Source organism: Sebastes fasciatus, chromosome 22 (assembly GCF_043250625.1).
Source record: "Sebastes fasciatus isolate fSebFas1 chromosome 22, fSebFas1.pri, whole genome shotgun sequence".
NCBI classification, from domain to species: Eukaryota; Metazoa; Chordata; class Actinopteri; order Perciformes; family Sebastidae; genus Sebastes; species Sebastes fasciatus.
The window spans coordinates 4,574,676-4,600,190 of record NC_133816.1 but is presented as its reverse complement, the minus strand read 5'-3'; the positions used below and the strand labels follow the sequence as shown (position 1 = coordinate 4,600,190).

Genomic DNA, 25,515 nt, shown 5'->3' with positions numbered 1-25,515 from the left:
TTAATTGAAGGAGACGTTCAAACTTATTCAACTGTTTCAAAAGTAGGAACGAATATCAGCTTTTACAGCAGTTGTATTAGTTTAATTCTGTGCTCTTTGTTTGGAGTGATCCAACGAAAAAAAGAGAGATGACTAATATTCTGGGAAATGAATCCAGGGAAGCTGTTTGGTCATGAAAACAGTATTAAAAGGTGCTCTATATGATATTCAGAGCATTAATATAGCAGTAATCAACTATTTGCTTTGTAAAGATACAGAGGAGTAATGTCTACCTGAGCAGAGAATGAAGTCACTCTCCCTCTGTGTGTGTTGTAATCCGAGCAACTTGTTGATTTGTAGCAACAACACAAGTGTTTGTTTATTGTGTCTCCATAACTTCATCCATTCATTTTCTTTTTTCTTTGAGAATTTTTAGTACAAAGTAGTGCAAAAACTGCCCGTCGTCCGCCATGTTTGTTTACACTAAAGTCATGTTTGATCGCGAGAGATTTTGTGATATTTATGTTTTTTTTAGTCGCGACTCTTGTTGTTAATGAATGAATCTGTTAGTGTGTGGGGGTGTGCTGTTTTGGCCAAATCGTTGCTGTCCACACACTAGAGCAGGGGTGCACACACTTTTTCAGCATGCGAGCTACTTATAAAATGACCAAGTCAAAATGATCTACCTACTATAAAAATGCAAAACATATATTTATTTATAAATATATTGAGTATTCTTTATATGTACAATATATGTTGGTGTACCTTGCATAACTGCATGAACCCATATTGTACAATATAACTCTGTACATTTTTTGTCATTACCTTACTCTGATGACTTGCACTGAATGGAATCAGCCAGGGATGCATAGTCCGGACAGTAGCTGCTGATAGCCAGCCTCAAGCACACTTCCAAATGATCATCAGTCAAGGTGGAATGGTATTTGGACTTAATAATCTTCATGTGGGAAAAGGCTGACTCGCATAAATAAGTGGAGCCGAATAATGCAGTCAAGGAGGTAGCACATTTCCTCATGTTGAGGTACTTTTCCTCTGTGAGTAAGTTCCAGAACTGTCCATGAGCCCTGGACTGAATGTCAGCTTGTAGTGTCAAAATCTCATCCTCCATTCCAGATGAGTTCAGGTGAAACAGTGTTGCAATTTGTTGGCTGACGTCTATTTATAAAAAAAAAAAAAAAAAAAAGGTTTTTTTTTTTTTTTTTTTTTTAAATGCCATGCGATCTACCCACACTACCTTCGCGATCGACCGGTAGATCGCGATCGACGTATTGGGCACCCCTGCACTAGAGGAACAAAACTGTTAAATTGAACAGAACCAGTCATTATGTGAGGGTCTCTCACATTTTCAACATCTGTTAAGATTTGAAAAATCTTTGTGTGGGCTGTCGCCATGTTGAGAGTGTGTGCAGAGGCAATAGAAATGCTCTCAGTCTCTCTTTTAGCACCTTTAATGTGTGGACATTGCATGAAGAGATTCTTAGCACTGCACTGTTGAGCCAGCCTTTGCCATGGTAACACACACACCTGACCCCTGAGTTGCTCCAGTGCTCATAATGAGTGTGAATCGCAAATTTGTGACAGTGTTAGAAAGCAAGCTATAGCCACCCTAATGACCACTGGATGAGAGTGGTTTTAATGAGAATGCCCAAAGTGTCCGTGCAGATTACACTGGTACTTGGAGTGTCAGACAGCGCATTGTGCTTCCTTATCAAAGCATGCTGAGCTTCTGCTGGATATTAGGAGTTTGGAGTTTTTTTCTGTGCCAGTGCTTTGCTATTCAAACCAGAGATTTGCTAAGGCAGCGGAACTGAGTTTGCAACACGCTGTTCTTTGCAAAAAAAACACTTTTAATCCTAAATTACACCTGTGCAATAGTTGATATTCTGGGCATTTGTTCAGAAAAATTCCAATTTTGTTCACGTTCAAGCCTTGAGAAGGCGGTGAAAATCAGTGATCAATATTCCTGCTTAGCTGCATCGTAACCCAAATCCATGGGTCTGCCCCCGGGCTCGCCTTGAGTTAGGCTGCCTCTTTTGTTTCCCAGCTAATTTAGCATTATTCAATACACCTAATCCCATAATTTCTTGAACACCGATATGTTTGTGAGAATCGTCAGGCTGATTTCACTTGTATTACTTCTTGCTGAAGTAACAGCAAGCATTCAAAACTAAAAGAAAAACACGAGGAGGCTGAGTTGTTGCCGTCCTTGTGCTCTTTATTTTGAATGCATTTGAAACAGATTAAGGTTGGGGACCTTGTGTAGTGGCTCCCCTGGTGTCTGAGTCACACTCGATGGCATTTATAGGATGTAGCTCAAGACTGAAGGGAGCTGGGACGGTTAGCAACAGACGATACAAATAAACCCTTTGATGTAGCGGGGAAGAGGGAGAGGAAAGAGAAGGGGAAAGAAAAAAGAAAAGAAATCACTGACAAAATATTCATTGGTAGCAACACATGCACACACTTGCCCACACGAGAGGGTTGGACGGCAGAGGGCAAAGTCCTACCCATCAGCGACAGACACTTGAGCTCGCCCACACACACTTTACCCTCGCATGTCACACACACAACCCCACTGATATGAAAACACACATATTCCACGTCGGAAATACCAACACACACACATGTGAGTTACGTAAAAAACCTTGCTTCGTTGTTTTCCCCCCTCTCTCCGTCTCTCTATTGTTCACCTCTCCCCTGTTAGTCAGTTCTAACGGCTGCTCGAACACTTTAAATGAGGACACATTCAAAGCGCTCCTCTCTTTATCATCCCACGCAAGCACTCGCTCATTACAGACACACACACATTCGCAGTCAAAATGCAACAAAACACACCCTCCCCTTGTGTTGACAATACATCGTTTCTCTAATCAAGAAACACAAAATGTCCCAGCTTCCCCTGTAATCCCAGCCCTGACCGTTACACCTAAAATGGCCTCTTTTTTGAAATGCGAGGTCCCACATACAAAATGGCTCGACGTTTGCTTCTCGCAGGGATTCAAGTACGAGCGCGTACACATCTACACACACCCCATGCACTCCAAATGAGCAGACAGAGTTCTCTTTTCATGTTCCCTGGGCGCGCTCTCCATCAATGGCCTCATTTTCTCTCTCTCTCTCCTTCTTCTGCAGTATCCACTCCTGCGCTGTTTCTAGCCATCCTTTCACCCCTCCTTTCCTCTGCTTCTTTTCCACTATTCAACCCTTTCTCCTTGCTTCCACAATTGTCAGAATATTCAGGTTATAGGCTTTGAGTAACCACAGATAATTTCCATTTCACTACCTGTTCACAGCAGGCTTGTATATTTAACTGACCTCCACTTTTTTTTTGTCTTTCATCCCCTCTTTAGAATCCTACCGTCAACAAGCGACCGCTTCCTGTTGAAGAACTTGGTTTCCGGTGCGGACTATAACCTGTGCGTGCTGGCCATTTTTGATGACACAATCACATCACTGGCGGCAACAAAAGTCTTGGGCTGCGCCACGTTCTCCACCAAGGATGTTTACCCGCCGTGCCGCTCTCTCCAAGCCCATTTCCTGGGCGGGACGCTCACCATACTGGTCGGCGGCGTCGTTGTCGTCACTCTGCTCGTGTTCACCGTGGCGCTCATGGTCCGCCACCGCGTTTGCAATCACGGCGACCACATGATATGTCACAACGGCAACACCGAGGCGGGAGGCGGGGCCTGCTGTCAGGGTGGAGGCGTAGGGGGCGGGGACAAAGGGGGAAACAGTAGCGGGTGCTACCAATCAAATGGCTCCGGGGACATGATGATGGTGGTCCTGCCCAACGGTCTGCCATCCAAGAGAGGAGGGGACAAGATGAATGAGAAGGAGAAAGACAAGGAGAAGGAGAAGGAAGAAGCTGATTCTGCTTCCTCTCTGCCTCCAAAACTCCCTCCAAAGCCCAGGCCCAAGCCTAAAGTCAACCTGGAGCAGTTTCTTTCAGCTGGGGGGGTAGTTTCCACGACGACAGGGGGAGGATGTGAGATGGCATTGGTCGTGAGGCAAAGGAAGCTGGAGAAGGCGCCGCCATACAGTCCTGAAAGTGACAGAACTCCCCTCTACTACTCCCCTTCCCCTTCCTCCACCCTGCCCCGTCAGTCACACAGGGACCGCCCGAGACCCCGTCTGGAGCGAGAACTGACCAATCGTGCCAGCTTCTCTCTGGCTGCACCCCTGGGTGAGCGAGAGCTGCTGGACTGGAGAATCAGTCCCCGAGCAAGGGACAAATGGAACTCCTCACAAGCTTATCAGAGCCCTCTATCCCCTCTAAGCCCCGCTAGCGGGACTGTTAGCAAGCGGAGGCACTCGCTGGATATGGGCTCCTCCGTCGCCCTTGCGACTGACGCGGCAGCGACTGTCGCCAAGCGCTACGGCGCCCACAATTACGCCAAGCGCCTGAGCGTGATCTGGACGAGGCGGAGCCAGTCTCTCCACGGAATGCTGGTGCAGTGCGGCTCGACGACGAGCACGACGTCCTCGACGACCAGCGACGAGGAGAGCGGCGCGGGCTTCGGGAGGCATTGCGAGTTCCAGCGGGGATACATCCACGCTTACAACACCACCAACTCCAACTCTAACACCGCGATCACTGCCGGGAAAACGAGCAGCGTAAAAGACAGGGGGAGGCAAACGGGGAAGGACGGAAGGAGGGCTGAGGAGCTGGAGGAAAGTGTTGTGTAGGGGGTTGTGGAATGTAATAAAAAAAAAAGCTAAGAGGGATAAAGAGGCAGTTTGAATGGGATCTTGATTTGAGGTGGAGTCATGGGAGATATTGAGGGAGCAGGACAGGAGAGATGAAGTGATTGCACATGAAGAGGCAAAGGTTGTGATGAAGGGAGAAGAGTAAAATTGACTCGAGTCTCACTTGTGCAGCTCCTTGATTTGCCCCGGGAGAAGTAAAAAAAAGAGCGTACCTGGAAGTCAGGTGAAGATTATTAAGAGGCTCTTTATCGCTGATCTGAAGAGTGATGGGCGGGAAAACGAGCGCGGGGGGGAGAGAGAGAGAGACGTGACAGGAAAGAGTGGGAGAAACATGACGGCTGAGCGTTTTAAAATGGTCTTTAAATCCTAAAGGCTGAGCTCGTGCTGTATCATTAAAAATTAAGCGATACAAGATAGAAAAGAAAAGCAGGAACACAATAACAAAACTCGGAGAAATCTAGACAAAGAGAGTGACAGTTGTGAGAACAGACAATGTGAGTGATATATATAGTCACAGAGGGAGAGACGTAATCAAACGGGGGAACACATCAATAGAGCAGCAGAAAAAAGGTTACATGGCAGAGACAGAGATGGCGTGGATCTCAGTAAAGCCCATACACTAATAGAACCACACTCCCGCTAACACTCCAGCTCTCCTGGGCCCACACAACATCACGAGGGTTTACACTGGATCAACAACAACACAGACGGTTATATTGGAGAAACGCTTTTGGGACGGCATTGTCCTGCTTTGTTATGCTGTTTTTTTGACTCCGACACTGGCGGCCATTTTCAAACTCTTTTCCAAAACACAATGAATGTGACTTTTACGTGTCCTCTGTTGGTGAGACAATGATTTTTTGGCTTGCCGTGCCTGTGGATTATGGGAGCATAAATACAGAGCCGGGCGCATTGGACATGATCAATCGATACCGGCTGGAAAGAGCGGAGCGCAGCACAGACATTATTAAAAGAAAGACATTGGGATTACAATGGAGTCGATATGGATTACAAAGTGGAGGAGACGGGGGGGCGGGCGCACGACGGAACATGTGTGCGTTTCTGAAAGACGAGATCGTACTGGATGTCGGATGATAATGGACCAAACTAATGAACAATGCTAACAGATGCATAAGTATGCATGCATTGACGGATCAGGGACAGGATGTGTGTACGTGTGCCTGTGTGTTGTTAGTGTGCGCACATGTATATGAATGTTTGTGAGGGGCAATCCAGTCAACCATTTGTGTTTAACAAGGTTTATCGCTTTCTGGACATGCTGTAAATTTAAGATTAGCGGCGTGACGGAAGAGCGAAATGTTTAAGTACATTTTCACCAGAATAAAGGAGTATTTCCAGCAATGTAGCGTGGTCAGAAAGCGGCAAACGTTGAGGGGGAATTTCAAATTCATTTTTTGTGTGACTTCAGACTCCTTTGTGCCACATGGATTCACTTTAAATCCAAACAGTGAATGTTTTCTGAAAGGAAGCAGATTAAAAAAAAAAAAAAACGACAGAACCACCGTGGAAGCCACTAACCATATAAACTCTTCTTCAAGACTTTGTAAAACGGGACGACTGATCCGACGGCACAGACCACAGAGACTCTTAAAAACATCCGACCGAAGAGAAAAAAAACTAAAAGAGAAAAACTTGAAAATACATATATATAGTATATATATAAAATGATGTTATTTGTCGCACCATGTGTTTCTGTTTTTCAAAAAGTTTTCTGGGGAATGATGTTAGGATCAAATACAAAATATAAAAATGTGTGATTTTTTTGGTTTTAGACAAAAAAATCTTCATGATTAGAACAAAAAAAAAAAAATGTTGATTATAACGAGGCAGAAAATGTCAAAACCGATATTGAAGAAGCACACACAGCACAAAACACACAAACTGGCAAGCACACACACATACACGCACAAACAAACAAGCAGATGCCTATAAAACAGAGCCAACTACATTAATAATAATAATGACTTTTAACCATTACTGTTGTTTCCTTTCTGTTTTTATTTCATTTTGCCAAAGTCAATATTGTTCTCTGGACTTGATATAAATAATAAAAATGACATGTATGGAACAGAGATGGACTTATTCACACAAGGGAGTACGTTGTGTGTCAGGTTCGTGTGCATGTGTGTACTTTACATGCGTTTCGCACAAAAGCATACACTTTATGTGTGAAAAGAATTAACAGTATGACATTATTTGTCTGTGTCGTCAGTGGTGGAAGAAGTATTCGGATCCTTTACTTAATTAAAAAAATAATACCACACTCTGAAATAATCTGTTACAAGTTAAAGTCCTGCGTTCAAAATTCCACTTGAGTAAAAGTACTTAAGTATTACAAGGTGGATGTACTTAAAGTATCAAGGTAAAAGTACTCACTAAGCAAAATGGTCTCTTTCAGAGTGTTTAATTATGGAGCCTTTAAGGTCCACAAAGATTAGATATATTTTAGGGCTGTCAAAGTTAACGTGATAATAACAAATTAATACAAATTTGTTTTAACGCCACTAATTTATTTAACACATTAACATTATTAGCGGGCTCAGTTTTAAAGCTAGAGTGAAGATACTGGTATCATATGAAACTTGAAAAACCTAAAGAATCCATTGGTACCAATCATGTCATAGTAGCTTTTTTGCAAAGGAGGCTAAATAACGCTCCAAACTTGCATTAAATTTTGGCGAGGAAAAACTGGCATAGCCATTTTCAAAGGGGTCCCTTGACCTCTGACCTCCAGATATGTGAATGTAAATGGGTTCTATGGGTACCCACGAGTCTCCCCTTTACAGACATGCCCACTTTATGATAATCACATGCAGTTTGGGGGCACGTCTTAGTGTGTCAGTGTGCTGACTTGACTGACAGCTGTTGTTGCCTGTTGGGCTGCAGTTTACCATGTTATGATTTCAGCATATTTTAAATGCTAAATGCTAAATCTTATGAATACAAGATAAGTTATCCTGTGCTACAAGATAAAACATATTTTTTCATGGACTGTGGTCCTTCAATGCATTAAAATGCATCATACTTAATAAGTTGATCATGTGTTTTATGAAGTGGAGTAAAAAGTACAATATTTACCTCTAAGATTTTGTGGAGTAGAAGTATAAAGTAGAAGAAAATGGAAATAGTCAAGTACAAATACAAGTATCTCAAAATTGTACTTAAGTACAGTACTTGAGTAAATGTACTCAGTTACATTCCACCACTGTGTGTCATTATATTTCAGTACATCACCAAGTGCCTAAACCAGATGTTAAGACAATGAAGTGTTATTTAAATCAGTAATCTATTGGTAACTTGGGTATAGATGAACACAAAATACAAGCTCTTTGCTTTGAATTTGGAGAGAAATGTGAAGATGACTCAGTCGTGATGAAAATGTTTTGAGCTCAAGGCAAACTTGTGAGTCAAAGAAGCTTTAGAGCTTTAGTGAATGCATGTGTGTGGCAAAAAATGTCTACTTGTCAGTCAGTGGAGTTGATTATAGAAGGTAAGGGTGAAGCAAAACCTTCTCGCGGTAATTAAAAACAGAACGAGACAGAGAAGATGGGATGGGAAAAACAGGATGAAAGAGAAGCAGAGTGAGGAAAAGAGGGAGATCAATAGTTCCAGGAACAGACGGAAATGCATTTAGAAAGACAAAAAAAGATACGAGTAAACAAAAGACTAAAAACAGAACAGATTTGATATGACACGCAGAATGGGAAAAAGAGCTGACGTGACGACAGACAGATTGAGGGAGAACTAAAAGCTGCCAGACTAAATGGATCATGATTGTGATGTTTTGTTATTACAGGACCATATCTGCTGGTTTCTAATGTAAAACATTACAAGAGCCTTTCACTGCTCCCTGCAGCGGAGTTAAACACTAATTTAGCAACAAGGCAAAGGCGTGAGCTGGCAGCAAACTGCAACTGAACAGAACTAATTAAACGTCTAAAAATATAGACGAGCAGAAGGAGAGACTGCAGTAAATTTGAAAACATGACCTAGCAAGCAAAACATCCATTCATTTATCAATTTTCTTTATCCGGGTCACGGTGGCAACAGGTGAAACATGGCCGCCCAGACGTCCTCTTTCCCAGCCACGTCATTTGGCTCTTACTGGGGGGATCCCGAGGATTTCCCCGGGCTAGATGGGAAACGTAATCCCACCAGCATGTTCAGATTTTGCCTCTGGTTTCCATCCCAGTAGATGTACCCAGAATACCTCCATAGGGAGGCGTCAGGAGCCAAAAACAGTGAGCCGAAAGCAGCCGAATGCTGCAGACTGGTGTTCATTCTCAGTGGGATCGGCGGTATTAGCATTATAGAGAGTAGTTTAATTTAAATATAAAATGTGCTCATAAAAAATAAAGCCTCACATTTGTGAAAAGAAAAAAGGGCAGAGATGGAAAGAGGTACTTTTCCTCAATCTCATTATAATTTCGTCTACCTATCCTATGTGCATGTTTGCATTTTCTATTAAGCCCTTTGCAGACGCTGCTAAATGCCCAAAATGGAGTGTGTGAAAGATGGAGAGAGAGAGAGAGAGAGAGAGAGAGAGAGAGAGAGAGAGAGAGAGAGAGAGAGAGAGAGAGAGAGAGAGAGAGAGAGAATGCTGACGTGCCCAGAGATGGACAAATAGATGATGATGAGCGAGGGAGAGAGGGAGAGAAGTGAAGGAAGGTCATTGTGTTTAGCTTTCTGTGTGTGTGTGTGTGTGTGTGTGTGTGTGTGTGTGTGTGTGTGTGTGTGTGTGTGTGTGTGTGTGTGTGTGTGAGCGTTTGTGGCCGGATCTGCTTGTGTGAGTTGGTGTTATTTTTGTCACGTAAGTACTTTGCCACAATTTATTAGCAGGAAGATAAAAGATCCTTTAACCGCAATAGGATCAAATGAGACGGGGGTAACTCCTGTGTGTGTGTTGTATGTGCAAAATGGGTTAATATGTTCTCTTGAGCTTTAGACACCACACTTCACCCCGAGTGGTAGGCAGTGTCCTAATTTGAGGACATCAACGGCGACAGAAGAAATAAAGAAGACAGGGAAGAGAAAGAGAGTGTGTGTGTGTGTGTGTGTGTGTGTGTGTGTGTGTGTGTGTGTGTGTGTGTGTTTTGTGTGTGTGTGTCCCTGGACATCAGGTTAGAGGACAATTTAATTTGAAACTCATAAGTGGCCACATTAAAAGCAGGGCTGAGTCCGTGCTACAGTCACCTTTGAGAAAGAGAGAGTCAATTGTGTGTGCGTGTTTTTTCTGTGTGTGTGTGTATGTGTGCACTTGTGTGTGACGGGCAAGAACAACACAGTACAGAGCACCACCCCTCCCTACTGCTTTCGCCGCCGAAGGCAAAACCCCGGCCCAATTTGACTAATTAAAAAAATGCTGAGTAACAAACACACGCCAACCGATGTGCATATTCTCTATAGGCACTGAAAGATAACCTTGTGGCAGTGGTGTGTGTGCGAGTTTCTGCACGCTCATGTTTGTGTGTCTTGAAAGGCCGTGGATGCCCGTAGCCAAACCTCCTCTGACATTTGCAGTTATGATCAAGGTATGATGCATTTCCCTGCAGTCTGCTGAGTAACTGCTGACTCAGGGTGCATCAAACACTCAGCACCTCTTGCCCTAGAAACCAGCTGGACCAGTTCTCTAACATGCTGATAGAATCAAAGTAGAGATCAGTCTGACCACTACTGCACCAACGGTACAAAGATCATCTTATGAAAATATGAACCAATGACATTTCCATGGCAACTGTGCAGCTGTTTCACAAATACAGTCTGGAAGTGTTAGCTGAGCTCTTTTGATAAAGTCCTTAAAGCAGCGCACTAGACGAAAAATAAAAAACAGCTGAATAGTCCTCAGGTCTATGAGATATCGCCAGAGTTCTTTTAAAACATGACTCAACCTTCTTCAACTTGGCCGAGGCACAAAGTGATTTAATAAGTGCAGACATTGTAACTTACAGGGACACAATTCTACTGAGAAGAGAGACTATGAATATTGTAATATAATCAGATGCTAAATACCAAGTTTGTATGAATTAATGGGCATTAAAGATGTCACGAGTACTAATACTTTGGTACCAAGTTAAAGCCAAAATTCTGAAAACGTGACGGTAGTAGTTTTTCTACCGTCAGGGCTCAAGACTGTCAGGGCAATTTTGTAATCCCACACTGATAACGAGGAACGAGACAAAAGTCTCTTACAGTATCGTCATACTTTTAATGCTCAGAGCATGGTACACTGGACAAGGGTTAGGTTGAAATGTGCACCCCGATGGGAAGCTGTTCTCTCTCTTTCTACATTGGCTTAGTCATCCCCCTCTGGTTGCTTCTTTCAGTTAGTATCTTGCATGTTCAAAAGACAAAGGGCTCAGTGGCCTTCTGATTACATCGTACAAGATTCAGCATGATCAAACAGAAGGGAAGTTAACACAATTACATTGTGTATGATCGGAGGAATTTCCCTGAAGAGGACTTCGTCATTTCCCTGATAATGCTACACATTGTGAACAACAAATCCGTGTTGAAATCGACAGGAGGAGAGCTAGTTAGCATTAGCTGTTAGCTTTTAGATGTTATTCACAATTGGGCAGCACAGTCCTGCTTTGCTAAATAACGGAGCTAACAGCTAACATTAACAAAGGTTGCACTGAGTTACATTATGATGCATTCAAGCTCTATTCAGTAAAAATGATTTTGTGGGCGAAGGTAAATTACGACGTTATGATGTGTTCAATTGTAATCTTGTAAAATGTTGATTTTGTCAAGAAACTTGAGGCAGGTCCTAAGGGATTAATAATAAATTAGAAAAAAAAAACAATATGCAAACGGTAATAAAGGAGTGTATGTTGAAGTACACGTTTTTTAACGTGGTATTGAGTATCGAGAATTGTGGAATTTCACTGGTATTGGTATCGACTACTACTAAATTTCTGGTATTGTGACATCGCTAATGGGCATATATAATACAGAAGATGCCATTTAAGCTTTCACGTTTAATTCTCTGACATTACACAAGAACAAATGTAGATTTAAGGTGACTTTTGAGTAAATTAATACTTGTTTGTTGTTAATTTAAATCGTGGTAAATTATACTTCAATTATATATTTTATAATAAATTATATTATCTTGGACAATACATAGAAAGAGCTATTAACTTGCTTGCATCAACATAACAAATAAAAATGCATGGGCAATAGTAAGTAATAGATTACAAATGTGAAGCTATGAGAAAGCGTTTAGCACTTAGAATGATTACAACCCCCTCCAAAGATGAAGTGGCAGTAGGAGTCACACAGTACTTCACATCTAATTAGTCACTTTAACCGGAATTGTCAGGAAGATTTAGTGAATGTGAAGTAGAGTGACAGAGTGAGATGGTTATTGTTAAATTGACAGCAGCAAATTATATACAAAACTAAAGAACCGTTTTTATTTGAGAGGCTAATAAAACATTTTCCTTCCCCTTTAGTAAGATATAACTTTTGAGTACGAAGCTATTTCACATCTGACCTTCTGTTCTACAACAGACTCCTGATAATACATGACGCTTCTTTTACCATATGTGCATGTCATCTGGCTGCGAGCACACTACAGCTGTGCCGCTGTCACTTTAAATTTACTGTAAAGCCTTTCTGCCATGTTCCTGAATCCAGAGATTACATTTTCAGATATCGTTTTTCTCCGTTTGAGCTAATGAACCATCATGCATTTCTATTGTTGAATATTCTAAATAATGATGTTAATGGTGCCATTATGACAGGATATTTAAAATTAAATACCTATCTTTAACATACAGAATCCATCTGGACACTAATTGCTGTTTCTGTCTTGTTTTTTTTCTGTTTTCAGTTATGGTTAACTAGCTCTCAGGTGACATGAGGCTTAAATGATGACTACAGAATGTCAGGAGAGCTAATGATGAAGGCTGATGACAATGTCAGTGTATGCGTGAAATTACCTTTAATAACTCATAGCAACATTCGCCTGCATGGTTCAGAGCAGCGGATGTAAAGACATACAAAAGCTGCTTCTCCCCCCTCAACACCACTTCATCATATGCTGTCAGTAACTCTTGAACTCGATGTTGTCAGAACTCCTCAACAACTCAGCATAGCATGGAGAAGATGAGAGAGAGAGAGAGAGAGAGAGAGAGAGAGAGAGAGAGAGAGAGAGAGAGAGAGAGAGAGAGAGAGAGAGAGAGAGAGAGAGAGAGAGAGAGTCGGGGAGGGAGGATTGAAAGATGAGGAGATAGAAGTAGAGAGATAGCAGAAGAGAGGTAGAGGAAAAGATTGATTGGATATAGAAGAGCAAAGAGGAGGAGAGAGATGGGAGTAGCTGTAAAGGGGGAGATCGATGAGGAAGTGAAGAAGAGAACTGGAGTACTACGGCAGCAGAAGAGAGGGAAATGATCATTTGCCTTATCTAAATCAGGCTGTTCTTGTACACCGTTTGTAGCTGTACCTACGAAATGCACAGTAATTCACATATATCCCACAAAATCAATTCGTATGTAATCTACGTAATCGAGAACCAGGAAGTATAAAGAACGACAAACAGCACGTAGGGAGGAGGTCGCGGTGGATGGGTGGGTAAAAAAACACCTGAATTTCACCCAGGAAACCGCTGTTCGTACCCCGTGTGAAACCAGAGGCCAACATTGAGTTATTTGTCACATAACTTCCGTACTTAAGTTACGCCACTTCTGGAGTTATTTGAATCTAAACCTCGATCTTTTCCTAAACTTAACTATGAAGTTTTGTTGCCTAAACCTAACCAAGTCAATCTTCTCCTAAACTAAACTAAGTAGTTTGTTGCCTAAACCTAAGTTGTTTCCTGTGAAGTTTATTTTGAAAAGACTGTATGCATGTAAGAGTGGAAATTGACACGCGTTGCTGGATATTCATAAGGAAAAAGCATGAAAAATGAGGAACAACTTTTCGTAAGATATCATACGAACCGGTGTATGAGGATATGTTGTAAATACATGATGCAGAGAACCAGCTTCTAATCTTGATCTACTTTTTTGTTTTGGGTTCCTAGAACAAGCTGACAGACACTGGACAGTAAACAAGCGTCCAATCTGTGTAAAAGTGATACCCTCAATTTTAGGGTTTATTGGAGAATGTGCTGAATTTTGATAAACACCAGCACCACCACAGACATCAACAGCCTCAGCTATAGTGCGTTTAATTACGCCAAGGTGGCAGAGTTAATTCGATAATGACATGCTACGCGGAGCACCTTTAAAAGGAACAGATGTGAGGAGAAATGGGAGAAAAATAAAGATGACAAAGAGGGAAGACAAAGGAGGAGAAACAATGCTCAAACTGAGCCTTCTGCGAGGCTTTACCTTAACGCATCATTTCCTCTCTCTACTTTCCTTTTACCGTCTCTCCACGATTTCAATTTAGCTTCCTATCTAATTTGCTCTCTCCTTCACTTCCACTGACTTCTCATTCAATCCTTTTGTTAGCTGCATTCGCTCCTAATCTCCACCTCTCCCTGACCTCCCTGCTGCTCTTTTGCACGCATCTCTCTCTTTGTTTTGCCAGTTCGCTCTAACCATCTTTCACTCTTTTTATTCTGCTCTCCTGACTGTAAGAATCTTTGTCTCTCTGTATCATCCGCCCCATGATGAAGAAAATTAACCTTCTTCTCTTTCTCCTTGAATCATTTCCTTTTTCTCTATAATTTTAATGTCTCTTAACGTCACTCCCACTCTTGGTCACCATATCAGCACTACTCCACCTACCCACTCATACACTTTAATATTAAAACTCCTCTCTACACTTTCATTGTTTCACCCAAATACACTTTGGCATTTCATCTTTGCCCCTCTGACCTTGTCCCTCTCCATTTCATTCTTTTGGTTCATTTCCTCCTCACTCTTGCCTCTACAGAAATTCCTCTTTCATTTCCCTTGCTGCATTCTAAAAAGTTTTTGCACCGAGTCTGGCTTTTTGGTTTGACTACGTACATGAGTGCATGCGTGCAATGGGCAGAAATCTAAGTGGGGGCTTTTTTAGTGAATTAGTGCACATTCACTTCAAGATTACAAAGCTTCAAAATGCAAAAAATTGGATTTTAATGAAAGAATCCTAATGTAGAAACCTAATGCAGGTGTTGTTTTTTCAACTTCTTGCTGAAAAACAATCTTGTTTCCACTCAGCAGCTCTCTCCTTCACCTCTGCCCTCCTTCTTCACACATTATATTTTTCTCTCTTCAGCCCACTCCTCATTCAGCCGTTAAGTAACAGAACAGTTTGTTGAGAAACAAGCATTATCTCCCTTCCTTTCAGTGACTATCATCCCTCCTCATCCTCTCTAGCTCTCTTCCTGTCCATGCCCACTTGAGATATTATTCAAGTTAGCTTGCCAGCAAAAAAAAACACCACCGACAACAACAAAATTGCAACATTCAGGTGACTTTTGTTGGATGCCTTTACCCTGCCCTGCACCATTATGAGTGCACATGTTTCTTTTTTCCCCCAGTAGGAGCAGACGCCCTCGGGCACTATTAGTGTCACCTTACCCTTCCAACCTACAGTAGCTATTGAGCTGCACAAGGAATGGGACCCCCTGACCATGGTGGTGTCAGTAAGCGTTTTACCAATTGAGCTACATGAGGTGATCCGTTTATCTCACAGCTGAATGGACAGGCTCAGTGGGAGCTGTGGAGACTACCACTCAAAGAATAGGAATTGTATTTCTTAGAGGGAAGTGGGTGGTTGCAAAACGTCGGGCCTCATCGCATTGCCTGCTGTCAATTTAAGATCAAGATTTCCATTAGTACAAACAAAATAACGTTTAATTCATCGAATGTAGTTTTTGTACAATTTCAACCCCCTGAGACCGTGAGACAGTAAAGTTGCTTTTCAGAGGTTGTAGTGGGTTCAGTTTTAGAGCTAGAGTGAAGCTACAGATATCAGATGAAACTAGAAAAACCTAATGAATCCATTGGTAACTATGTCAGGCTAGCTTGTGGGGAAGGAGTCAAAACTGGCATGGCCATTTTCAAAGGGGTCCCTTGACCTCTGACCTCAAGATATGTGAATAAAAATTTGTTCTATGGGTACCCACGAGTCTCCCCTTTACAGACATGCCAAGATTCATCAAGGTCTTGGTGTCTTAGCATGGTATTTTAGAGGGATTATTGATCATTTATCAAATCTCGAGTGGTAAAAAATGGTTAAATTTAGCACCAAATCTGTGTAACACTTGGTTTCAACCCAAAAATTGGGCAAACAACTTATGAGACACAAGTGAGCATGGGAATAACCATCATATACTTCCATCATAATCTTCCAAGACCTTAAACACTTTCAATTTATTTTAATTAATTATATTAGTTCATGTTTATTTCTGATTAATGACTAGAACAATGAGTGTCAAACACAGTGCTGAGCTGCATCTCAAATTAATCTTCAGGTTCCCAGCTTTCAGATGATGTACACCACTTCTATGTGACATCTACTGTTGACCTGCTATCTCCCCCTAAAGTACCCCCCCCCCCCTAAAACAGACAAAAACGGGTCTATTGTGGGTCTCAGATGGTTAATGACCAAATTTAAGTGAAAATAAGAAAGATTGCTGCGTATTGATCCATTTTCTTACACAGAGTGTACAGCTAGTCGCATTTTAAATCTCAGTTGCATCACTACAGAGGTACTTGCATCTTGCCAGTAGACTCACTCTCGATACGCTGGCCTCTCTCGGCCACTTTCAACCTCTCTCCATCTTGCCGTTTATCCAATTTCTGTCCCTTTCCCCGTTTTGCTCCTTCAGTACTCGCTCTCGATGGTCCTGTGATTGTTTGCAGTTGTTTCCTCTCACTCTCCCTCGATCTCTTTCACCTCTGCCAACTTCCCTCGTTTAACTCGTGTCTTCTGCTGCAACTGGGGGAGCGCATCACTCCGCTGACAGTTTCTCTTACAAAGTTTCGGCTTCTCCGCGATGTCTTGTCTGTTCACCCCTACACCTCTCCATCACTCCTGTTCCTTCCGTTCTCCCTATTTCCTTTCAGTAAGCTCTATTTTGTCTCCCCAAACCTATTTTAGTCCTGGCATCTCTTCTTTTTCTCATATTTTGTCCCACATGTGAATTTGCCTTTTTCCTCCTTGTTCTTATTTCACCGCAGGGCCTCTCCCGCTCCTCACTACCTCTCTCAACTTCCCCGCCCACTGCCCATCTCTTCTTCACTTTTCCCCTCGGAAAAAAAAGGAATGAAACTGGGAGCTCCCTGCCCTCTTTTCATCATTTTTCACTCCACATTCTCTCCTTCTGTCCCTCCATGTGGCGATGCTACCACCTACTCCTCCGACTCATCATCCCCGCGGGCTCCCTTCAGACTCCTGATCAGAGGGAGGGAGTGACATTTTGTAACTCTTCTCATCTTGAGACGTTCTGTGGATTCTTTTCCGAGAGGGTGACGGTTGGAGATCTTGGTGTGTGTGTGTGTGTGTGTGTGTGTGTGTGTGTGTGTGTGTGTGTGTGTGTGTGTGTGTGTGTGTGTGTGTGTGTGTGTGTGTGTGTGTGTGTGTGCGTGCGTGCGTGCGTGCGTGCGTGCGTGTGTGAGACGGTGGCAGAGAATAAGAGACGGATACAGTGGGGTGTCATCTATCAGGCTTTCAGCCTGTTTTCTAGAGAGCAAGTAACAAGAATAAAGAGCGAGAAAGGAGGAAACGGTAGAGAGACGAAGATCTAGCAGAAAAGAAAGAGAAAAATCATCAATAAATACCCTCAGCATTACTGTTGTTTATCTCTTGCTTGTTAAATGACTGCTACAAACATGCATCCTCACTCCGAGCTCTGCTAATAAACAAAATTCTATACAAACAGCTTACATTTGCCTTTTGTGGCTCCTCAATTAGGGAGGCTAAAACCCCACAAATCCACTCCCATCTCTGAGCCAACACCATTTACCATCACTAAAAACCTGAGGGAGTTGTATGTAAATCTCCCAAATACCTACAACCAATTAGTTATACTAACAGCCACACCAATGTTTCAACAGATCTCAATGCTACCGTACTTCCTTTCTGTCCTTGTGGAGGAAACAGATCATTGTCATACTCCATAATTCAGATGCAAAATATACAAAAGAGAATATGATCCAGCTGTTGGTCGTGTAGTATTACTTTGCCCCTGGCCCTGCTGCTTACGATTCAAAACATTACGTTGCCTGAGGAAGACCTGTGTTGGGTTGAAACATGGTAAATAAAAATTTTGGGAGCTCTGATTCCAGTGTCGGTATTTTTATGTTGTCTGCTGAATGCTATTTTTGTTGTTTTTTTGGTATCCAGCACTTATCGCAATGAGGTTTTGTGGAGGTGTACATAACTATTGGAGCCAAATGTATGTAAAGATCCCAAATGGTAGGTTGTTTTTTAGTGCAAACCAGGCTGTGATCTCCAGGTCTGAAGTGAAGCCAATGCGGAAGTGACTTGCATTCGCTCTAATAGCCAGCAGGGGGCGACTCCTGGTTGAAAAAAGAAGTCTGATTGTATAGAAGTCTATGGAGAAAATGAGCCTACTTCTCACTTGATTTATTACCTCAGTAAACATTGTAAACATGAGTTTATGGTCTCAATCACTAGTTTCAAGTCTGGCGTTGTCCGGTCCGGGTGTTGTCCGTGTTTTTGTCTTAAAACGATGATTGAATTGTAACATTTTGGTCGCCTAAAAATGTCCTATTCAGCGTTCGGTTGTACTTAGCTCCACCCTCTCGTGTCACTTCTGGCTTCAAAAGACCAAGATGGCGACGGCCAAAATGCCAAACTCAAGGGGTTTAAAAACCGTAGTACATAAACCAATGGTTGACATCACGGTGACTACGTCCACTTCTTATATACAGTCTATGGTACAAACCCGAAAAATTGAGGCAGTCAAAAATGTTTGTTTAGGCAGCTGGCAACAATTAGATCTAAAATAAAATCCAACTTCCATTTGAATCTGCAAGTAGAAGGATTCATTTAATAACGTAAGACTTCTGTATTGTACTCTGGAAAACAAACTATACAAGAAGACATTCAACAGCAAAGTGGCTTTGCAGATGTTTGGGCAAAACCTGTCATAAAAAGCAAATCCTTTTTTCCTCCAAAAGAAAAAAAAAAAAGAGAAAATAAGAGTCTTACCGACTGTCATTCACGTCTCTCGAGGTGAGGGCTGTATATACAATATCAGTAGCTATGTGGGTTGCATATTGTCATCTGTTGCATCTCAAGCCACAGCTTAGCTTGTGGCTGTTTAACATCAAAGTGCTGTCAAACATCCGCAGCATTGAGACTACACAGGGAACAGTGAAGCTTTAACAATGTCCCATTGCTTGCCGGCACCAGCACAAAGACGCTGAAGAAAAATGTATTACTTTTACTTCTATGAAAATTTCAGAGTTTGACTGCACACAGAGATGTCAGACCTTGGCACATTGCTCGGCGCTGATCATAGCGCTCTTTTCAAAGATGCACACCAACACTTGCTACAATAAAACCGTTTGTGAGGGGAAAATATTACTCAACTTGGAACTTGTAGAGTTCAGCGAAACAAATGATGAGGTCGCCTGCTATCATTGCGCGAAAAAACATATGCCAAATGTTGGTTTAAGCTTCTGCAACTTAAAAAATTTCTATGAAAATGTGAACAATAATAATGCCACTGAGAGGAAATCACCAAACGTATCCATTTTGCTCCATTGAAAACCTGCCTATTTAAAAAAAAGATTGCATTTTAGGAAGTCAGTGCACTCCAAGGATTTTCAAAAACAATTTTCAGATCACTGGATATTAGAGAAAGTGGCACCAGCCTCCGACTATGACTCAGCTCAAGTCTCTGGATGAAGAAATAACGAATGATAAAGTCATTGCAGTGATCTCAAGCGTTCTCAGTTGTTATGTACGGACCAGCTCGCGTGTGATAAATACACCCAGCGTTTAGGTCAGTCACCTACATGAGCAATACCTGATTAATCTCCCAAATCTATGCACGGTTCAATAAAAGGTGAGGTTTAATCAGTGTCCTTTTGTGTGCCGCCGCTTGTGCAAGATGTGAATAATGAAATATTTATTCTGTGACTGAAAACAGATGTCACAGCGTGCTCCAATCTGCGGAGTGGGTAACAGCGACAACACAATGCGTCACCTCCGCTTGAAAGATGCTCACACTTTGAGGAAAGACTTCTCTTGTTAGTGACTTTATTTTTAACAGCTGGTGGAATATTTACCCAAAACAGTCATAGATTTCAAATGGGTGTCTCTGGAGGGAATCAAACCCTTAAACACAGCAGTGTTTGTGCTACCTAAGGAACAACAAATAAAAAACAAGGTGGGATTAAAAAAAAACTCCGCCTTGGTTGCTTTCCATTGTCATAAAAAGGCAGCAACATATGCCTCTGCCGCCTACACACACACACTCCAGTCAAGAGTTGCACTTGTTAGTAAAGCATGAGCATTTCGCTGAAAGTAAAATAAGCGAGGTTCATCCCTAGCGTGTCACACGCCTGCTGGTCTACTGCTAGTAATCCCATAATTAATAGTGCAGTGCACAAACTTCAGTGAACCGCGGGTCAATAAACATCTGCAGGGCGTTTCACTCTGCAAAAGGACAGCAACGAGCTCCACGCACACACTTCACCTTCGTAACCTTGCGAGCGCTGCTGCACGCCCACAAAGCCGTTGACCTTGTCCCTTCTGTGTACTTGGGGTTTGCTCCTGCCGGATTTTGAGCACCGGCGTTATTGAGTTATGTTGAATATAATTGAACCTTCCAACCACACAGATGGCCGCTCGAAGGCTCCGAAGCTGACGTGCTGCGGCGGCGTGCAATCATTCAGAAAACTGTATATGCATACACACATATACAGTAGATGCACAGCAAACACAAATGAAGAGGTGCAACACGCAAACGCGCGATGTTAGCTCACGTCAGCCACACACGAGGCGGTGAAAGGTCAGCAAAGCTCAGCCTCCCACTCCTCTGGACACCCACACAAATATTGATGTCTATGAGCATGGCAACCAAAGCAAAGCTTAGTGGCTAAAGAAACACAGACCTAATCTCTAGACCTGATAACAAAAGTAAAGAGCAACTAGAGATAGGGGTGAGGTTTCAGTTACTGTTGTAACAATACAAACACGTCAAATATAAATCTTTTATTATGTTAACTATTAATCTCTTAACAATCCCGGCCACTATTCTGTCTTTTTAGAGGTTTTAGCAGGCTTAGTCTTAAAGCTAGAATGAAGATACTGGCATCATATGAAACTAGGAAACCTAACAAAATTGATTGGTACCAACCATGTTATGTTAGTTTGTTGGGAAGAAAGCTAAATAACACTCTAAAGTTACTCTCCAAAGTTACATTAAATTTTGGCGGGGAAAACTGGCATGGCCATTTTCAAAGGGGTCCCTTGACCTCTGACCTCAAGATATGTGAAGGGAAACTCTGAGATGAACAGAGTGAAAACTGTATCTTATCAGAGAAAACAGATGTTGAAAAACTGCATCATTTGCAGTTGAAAAAAGGTAATAAATTGCAATATATCACACTATATGTTATCGCAATACATACTGCATATTGCAAAATGTTTAAAATCGCAATAAGATCGTATTGCGTGGGGCCTCTGGATATTCCCACCTCTAACTAGAGAGCATCTTGCGACGGGATCACACCAGCTGCGACGCCACATCGGGCTAAGGGTGTAAAATGGCCCATTCCCCACGTCCTACTCCGCTACTATTTCGCCCTTGGATAGTTGTGAAGCTATCGCGGTGACAAAATCTGTCCAAAACAGACAGACTGACATATAAACACCTGGCAAAGTACTCAAAACCGCCTCTGTGGTAGTCCCCGCTACAGTAGGTGTCTCCGGGACCACATTATGCCAGGATGACTCACACACAGACTCACAAGGTGAAAACAATACCTGCCACAGGCTGTCGTACCTGGTAATCAAGAAACAGAATAATGCTGAGATTGAGAAACAAGCCGAGGCAAAGAAACAAAAAAGAACAAAAGAAAAATAAATAATAACTAGAGAAACTTGCGGCTGCACGGTGGTGCAGTGGTTAGCACTGGCGCCTCACAGCTAGAGGGTTGCAGGTTCGAATCCGGCTTGGGACCCTTCTGTGTGGAGTTTGCATGTTCTCCCCGTGTTAGCGTGGGTTTTCTCCGGGTACTCCGGTTTCCTCCCACAGTCCAAAGACATGCAGGTTAGGTTAATTGTGGACTCTAAATTGCCCGTAGGTGTGAGTGTGAGCGTGAATGGTTGTCTGTCTCTATGTGTCAGCCCTGCGATGGACTGGCGACCTGTCCAGGGTGTACCCTGCCTTCGCCCAATGTCGGCTGGGATCGGCTCCAGCCCCCCCGCGACCCCTAACGGGATAAGCGGTTGCAGATGGATGGATGGATGGATAGAGAAACTTGCTGAAAAAAAAGGCAGTGAATGACAGGACAATAAAATGAGAACAGGAGTAGGAAAGAAAAAAAAAAAACAGGGTGACAGTTAAATTGCACAAGCCTATTATCTGCATGCACACAGTCCCCATTATGGTGGTTCAAGTGTATTTTAAATAGAATAAAACCCCAATAGTATTGGCAACTTAGTGCTGCTGCACACCACCCAAATATCGCCGCTTGACCAATTTCATTACACAGTCCAGCACTATACTGGGATGCTCATTGTAGTCTCAAAAGTCCTGACTGAGCATAATTTTCCCCTTAAAGAGCCCCAAAGGAACGAACAAAAAGAGAACATTTGTACAGCGGACCTTTAACCGTGTCCTCTAAAACCTTACAGACCACACTGCTGCTGCTTCCGTCCCCAAAATTATTCTGTCTGGCGCTTTCCAACTGTTAGACATATTACAATGTGTCAGTGCAGGCATACAATTACTGCTATGTGCCAACTTTAAAATGCATGCCAAACAACGGCTGCCAGTTGAATCTCTCCAACTGTAAAGCCGGGCACTCAATCAATATTGTGATGTAAGATTCAATATCAGCTGGGATTTGGTCATTGTGATACTGAGCTATATCTAGAGAGAAATAAATCTAGACAACATAAACAGAAACATTAGCACTAATTACACTACACAAATGTGTCTTTAAAATAATTAGACCTCTGAACAAAAACTGAGCTTCTACAGGAAGTCTTCTTTATGGCATTTTTGTACCCAATTGTATCTGAGGGCAAAATACCACAATAACTGGACTTACGGATCACGACAGCTGAAACCTTGAGTGATGAAGAAAGCAAAAATATGGTGTGATAAATACTCTTTTACCTTTTATCCTACATCTGGACATCTTCATAGTAAAAAGCCCAAATGTTAAACTTAACGCTGGATTTGAAAGGTACAATTGAAAGTCATCAGACAGTTGTGAAAAAAAGGTGTGGTGGTGACATTAAAGGTGCAAGGGTGTAGGATTTGGTGGCATCTAGCGGTGAGGTTGCAGATTGCAACCAAATTAAACTTCTCCTGTGTGCCAAGCGCGTAGGATATCTATGGTGGCCAACGCGGAAACGCGAAACATCCTCTCTAGAGCCAGTGTTTGGTTTGTCCGTTCTAGGCTACTGTAGAAACATGCCGGCCAAATCCCTGAAGAGGACCCGCTCCGTATGTAGATATAAACGGCTCACTCTAAGATAACGAAAACACAACGATTCATATTTTCAGGTGATTATACACTCAAAAAATCATACTTATTAAAACCCCTTAACACTCCAACGGCAGACCCGGCCGCTATTCTGTCTATCGGAGATTGTTGTTGTTTTCAAGCTACAGTGAATATACTGATATCTTATGAAACCACAAAGTATAAGGAATTCATTGGTACCAACCATGTCATGCTAGCTTCTTGGGAAGAAAGCTCGGTCCCTTGACCTCTGACCTCAGAAATGGCTTTTTCTATGGTGTTTCTCGTGATCTTCGTGTCTTAATGTGGTATTTTGGAGGGATCATTTTTTATCAATTCTCGAGTGGTAAAAAAATGGTTAAATTTAGCACCAAATCTTTGACACAAATGGTATCAACCCCAAAATTGCTGCAACAGTTTATGAGACATAATAAAGCATAGAAATGGCGATCACAAACTTATATCATCATGTTCTAGGCTCTTATACACAATTCATTTTAGTTTTATTTATTAATTAATTTGTATTTCTTATTACTGACTAGAACAACTTGACACACAGTGCTGCATCTCAAATTAATCTTCAGGTTCCCAGCTTTCAGATGATGTACACCACTTCTATGTGACATCTACTGTTGACCTGTTATCTACCCATTGACATCCCCTGTCCCCCAACCCAACCCCTCTAAAAAAAGAGGGCAGAATGGTAAGAGGTCAATATTATAGAAGAGAAAGTTTGATTTGTTTTACTCAAAAACCACAGTGTCATCAATAAAACAAGATCAATAAGTGGCCCTAAATCTGGTCCTAGTATCCCATACCACTCCTACATGAAATGTGTTTCCTGCTGCTCCAGAAGAGAGAAATGCAGAAACTAAGATAGCACAGAGACTGGATTAGAATCAAACAAGAAGAAGAAGTAGAAGAGAGAGAAGAAAGGAACAGCAGGTTACAAAAAGCCAAGGTTGCAGTTAACACTCACTTCCTGTCCTCAACCTCATTGTCCTTATCCTCGCTCTCTTGAGTTGAAAGCATTTGTTTTCTCTACAGCAGCACTGAGCATTAAGCTCAAATTCATCGTCTACTTAAAACGAGACAAATCCCCTTATTCTGTCACAACAAAACACACTCTTGCGCGTGCACACAAAGACGTGGAAACACACACCTTATTACTTAAATCTTTTTCAGAATAAAAAGTCTGGGTTCTCTAAACAACCCGCCCTCGCTCTGCTATCGATCTGAACGCTGTTTATGCATCCTCTCTTTCCCTCCCGCTGTCTTTCTCTCAGCCCCTCCCTCGCTCCAATTTCTTCAATAGCAGGAGCCACATTACAGAATGAAATGCAAACTGCCAATCCTATCTTATCACAGCAAAACACAGATAAGAAAATGCCACTTTGCCTTTAGAGTGTCTTATCCTAAATCCATCTTACCACCCGGGCTTATCCGTCTTTTTTTGTGGACTGTCATCAAACGTCTGAACACAACAAACAGTTATTCTACTTTTTTTTTTTTTTAATGTTTGCACTGAGAGCTGGCTGAGAAATGGGAGTCTGCACCTGATTCGGTTTTAATTGACAATTAATGAATCCAGACATTAGCTGATCCAAACACCTGGCAAAGGGCGAGACATAATTAAAGTCATTAGAATTAGAAAAGGGACTTTTGTTCTCAATCAGCCGTTGAAGCGGCTAAAACAGAAGGTACTCTACCAAAGTAATTTCTCTCTTTCCCTTCATCCCTCCCATTCTTTTAGCACTTTTAAATATGTTGCAAACCCTCTTAATAGCTCTCTGTCCCTTGTTTTCCTCCACCTTTTTAACACATTTTCATGATGTTGTTTTCTCTCCCCTAATACTCAATTGTCTTCATCAACCTTCATTCTTTTTTTCTTAACAGATTGGTTTTTTAAACGCTATCCAAGTAGCACAAACCTGAAACACTTTATAACGCTTTGGACATCGTATTTGTTTCTAATGCTGTGCTTTTTCATGTCCAAAATAGTATCCTGCCGCTCAGTATGAGACTATGGTTTGTCTACTTTGTCTTGAACACCAGAATAGCGTGCATCTCATTGCTTCTATCAGTCTATCTGAGTGGAAATGCCTTGTTTGATTTGTGGAAATAGCGAAGAGCCCATTGCAAACCCAATCAACAGATGAGCATTTTT

The 25,515-nt window shown here is 42.1% G+C and overlaps 2 protein-coding genes across 4 annotated transcripts in view; one reads left to right on the top strand and one right to left on the bottom strand.

Annotated features, from left to right (window-relative positions):
* Positions 1-4,937, top strand: part of LOC141760224 (leucine-rich repeat and fibronectin type-III domain-containing protein 4) — a 45,661-nt gene extending 40,724 nt beyond the window's left edge. The window contains exon 8 of the mRNA XM_074622857.1: positions 3,351-4,937. Within this exon, the coding sequence (XP_074478958.1) occupies positions 3,351-4,686 (1,336 nt within the window). The 3' untranslated portion in view covers positions 4,687-4,937. The remainder of the gene's footprint in view (positions 1-3,350) is intronic.
* The window catches only part of LOC141760222 (pyruvate carboxylase, mitochondrial-like), a 371,874-nt gene that overhangs the window by 148,885 nt on the left and 197,474 nt on the right, over positions 1-25,515 (bottom strand). The window lies entirely within an intron of this gene.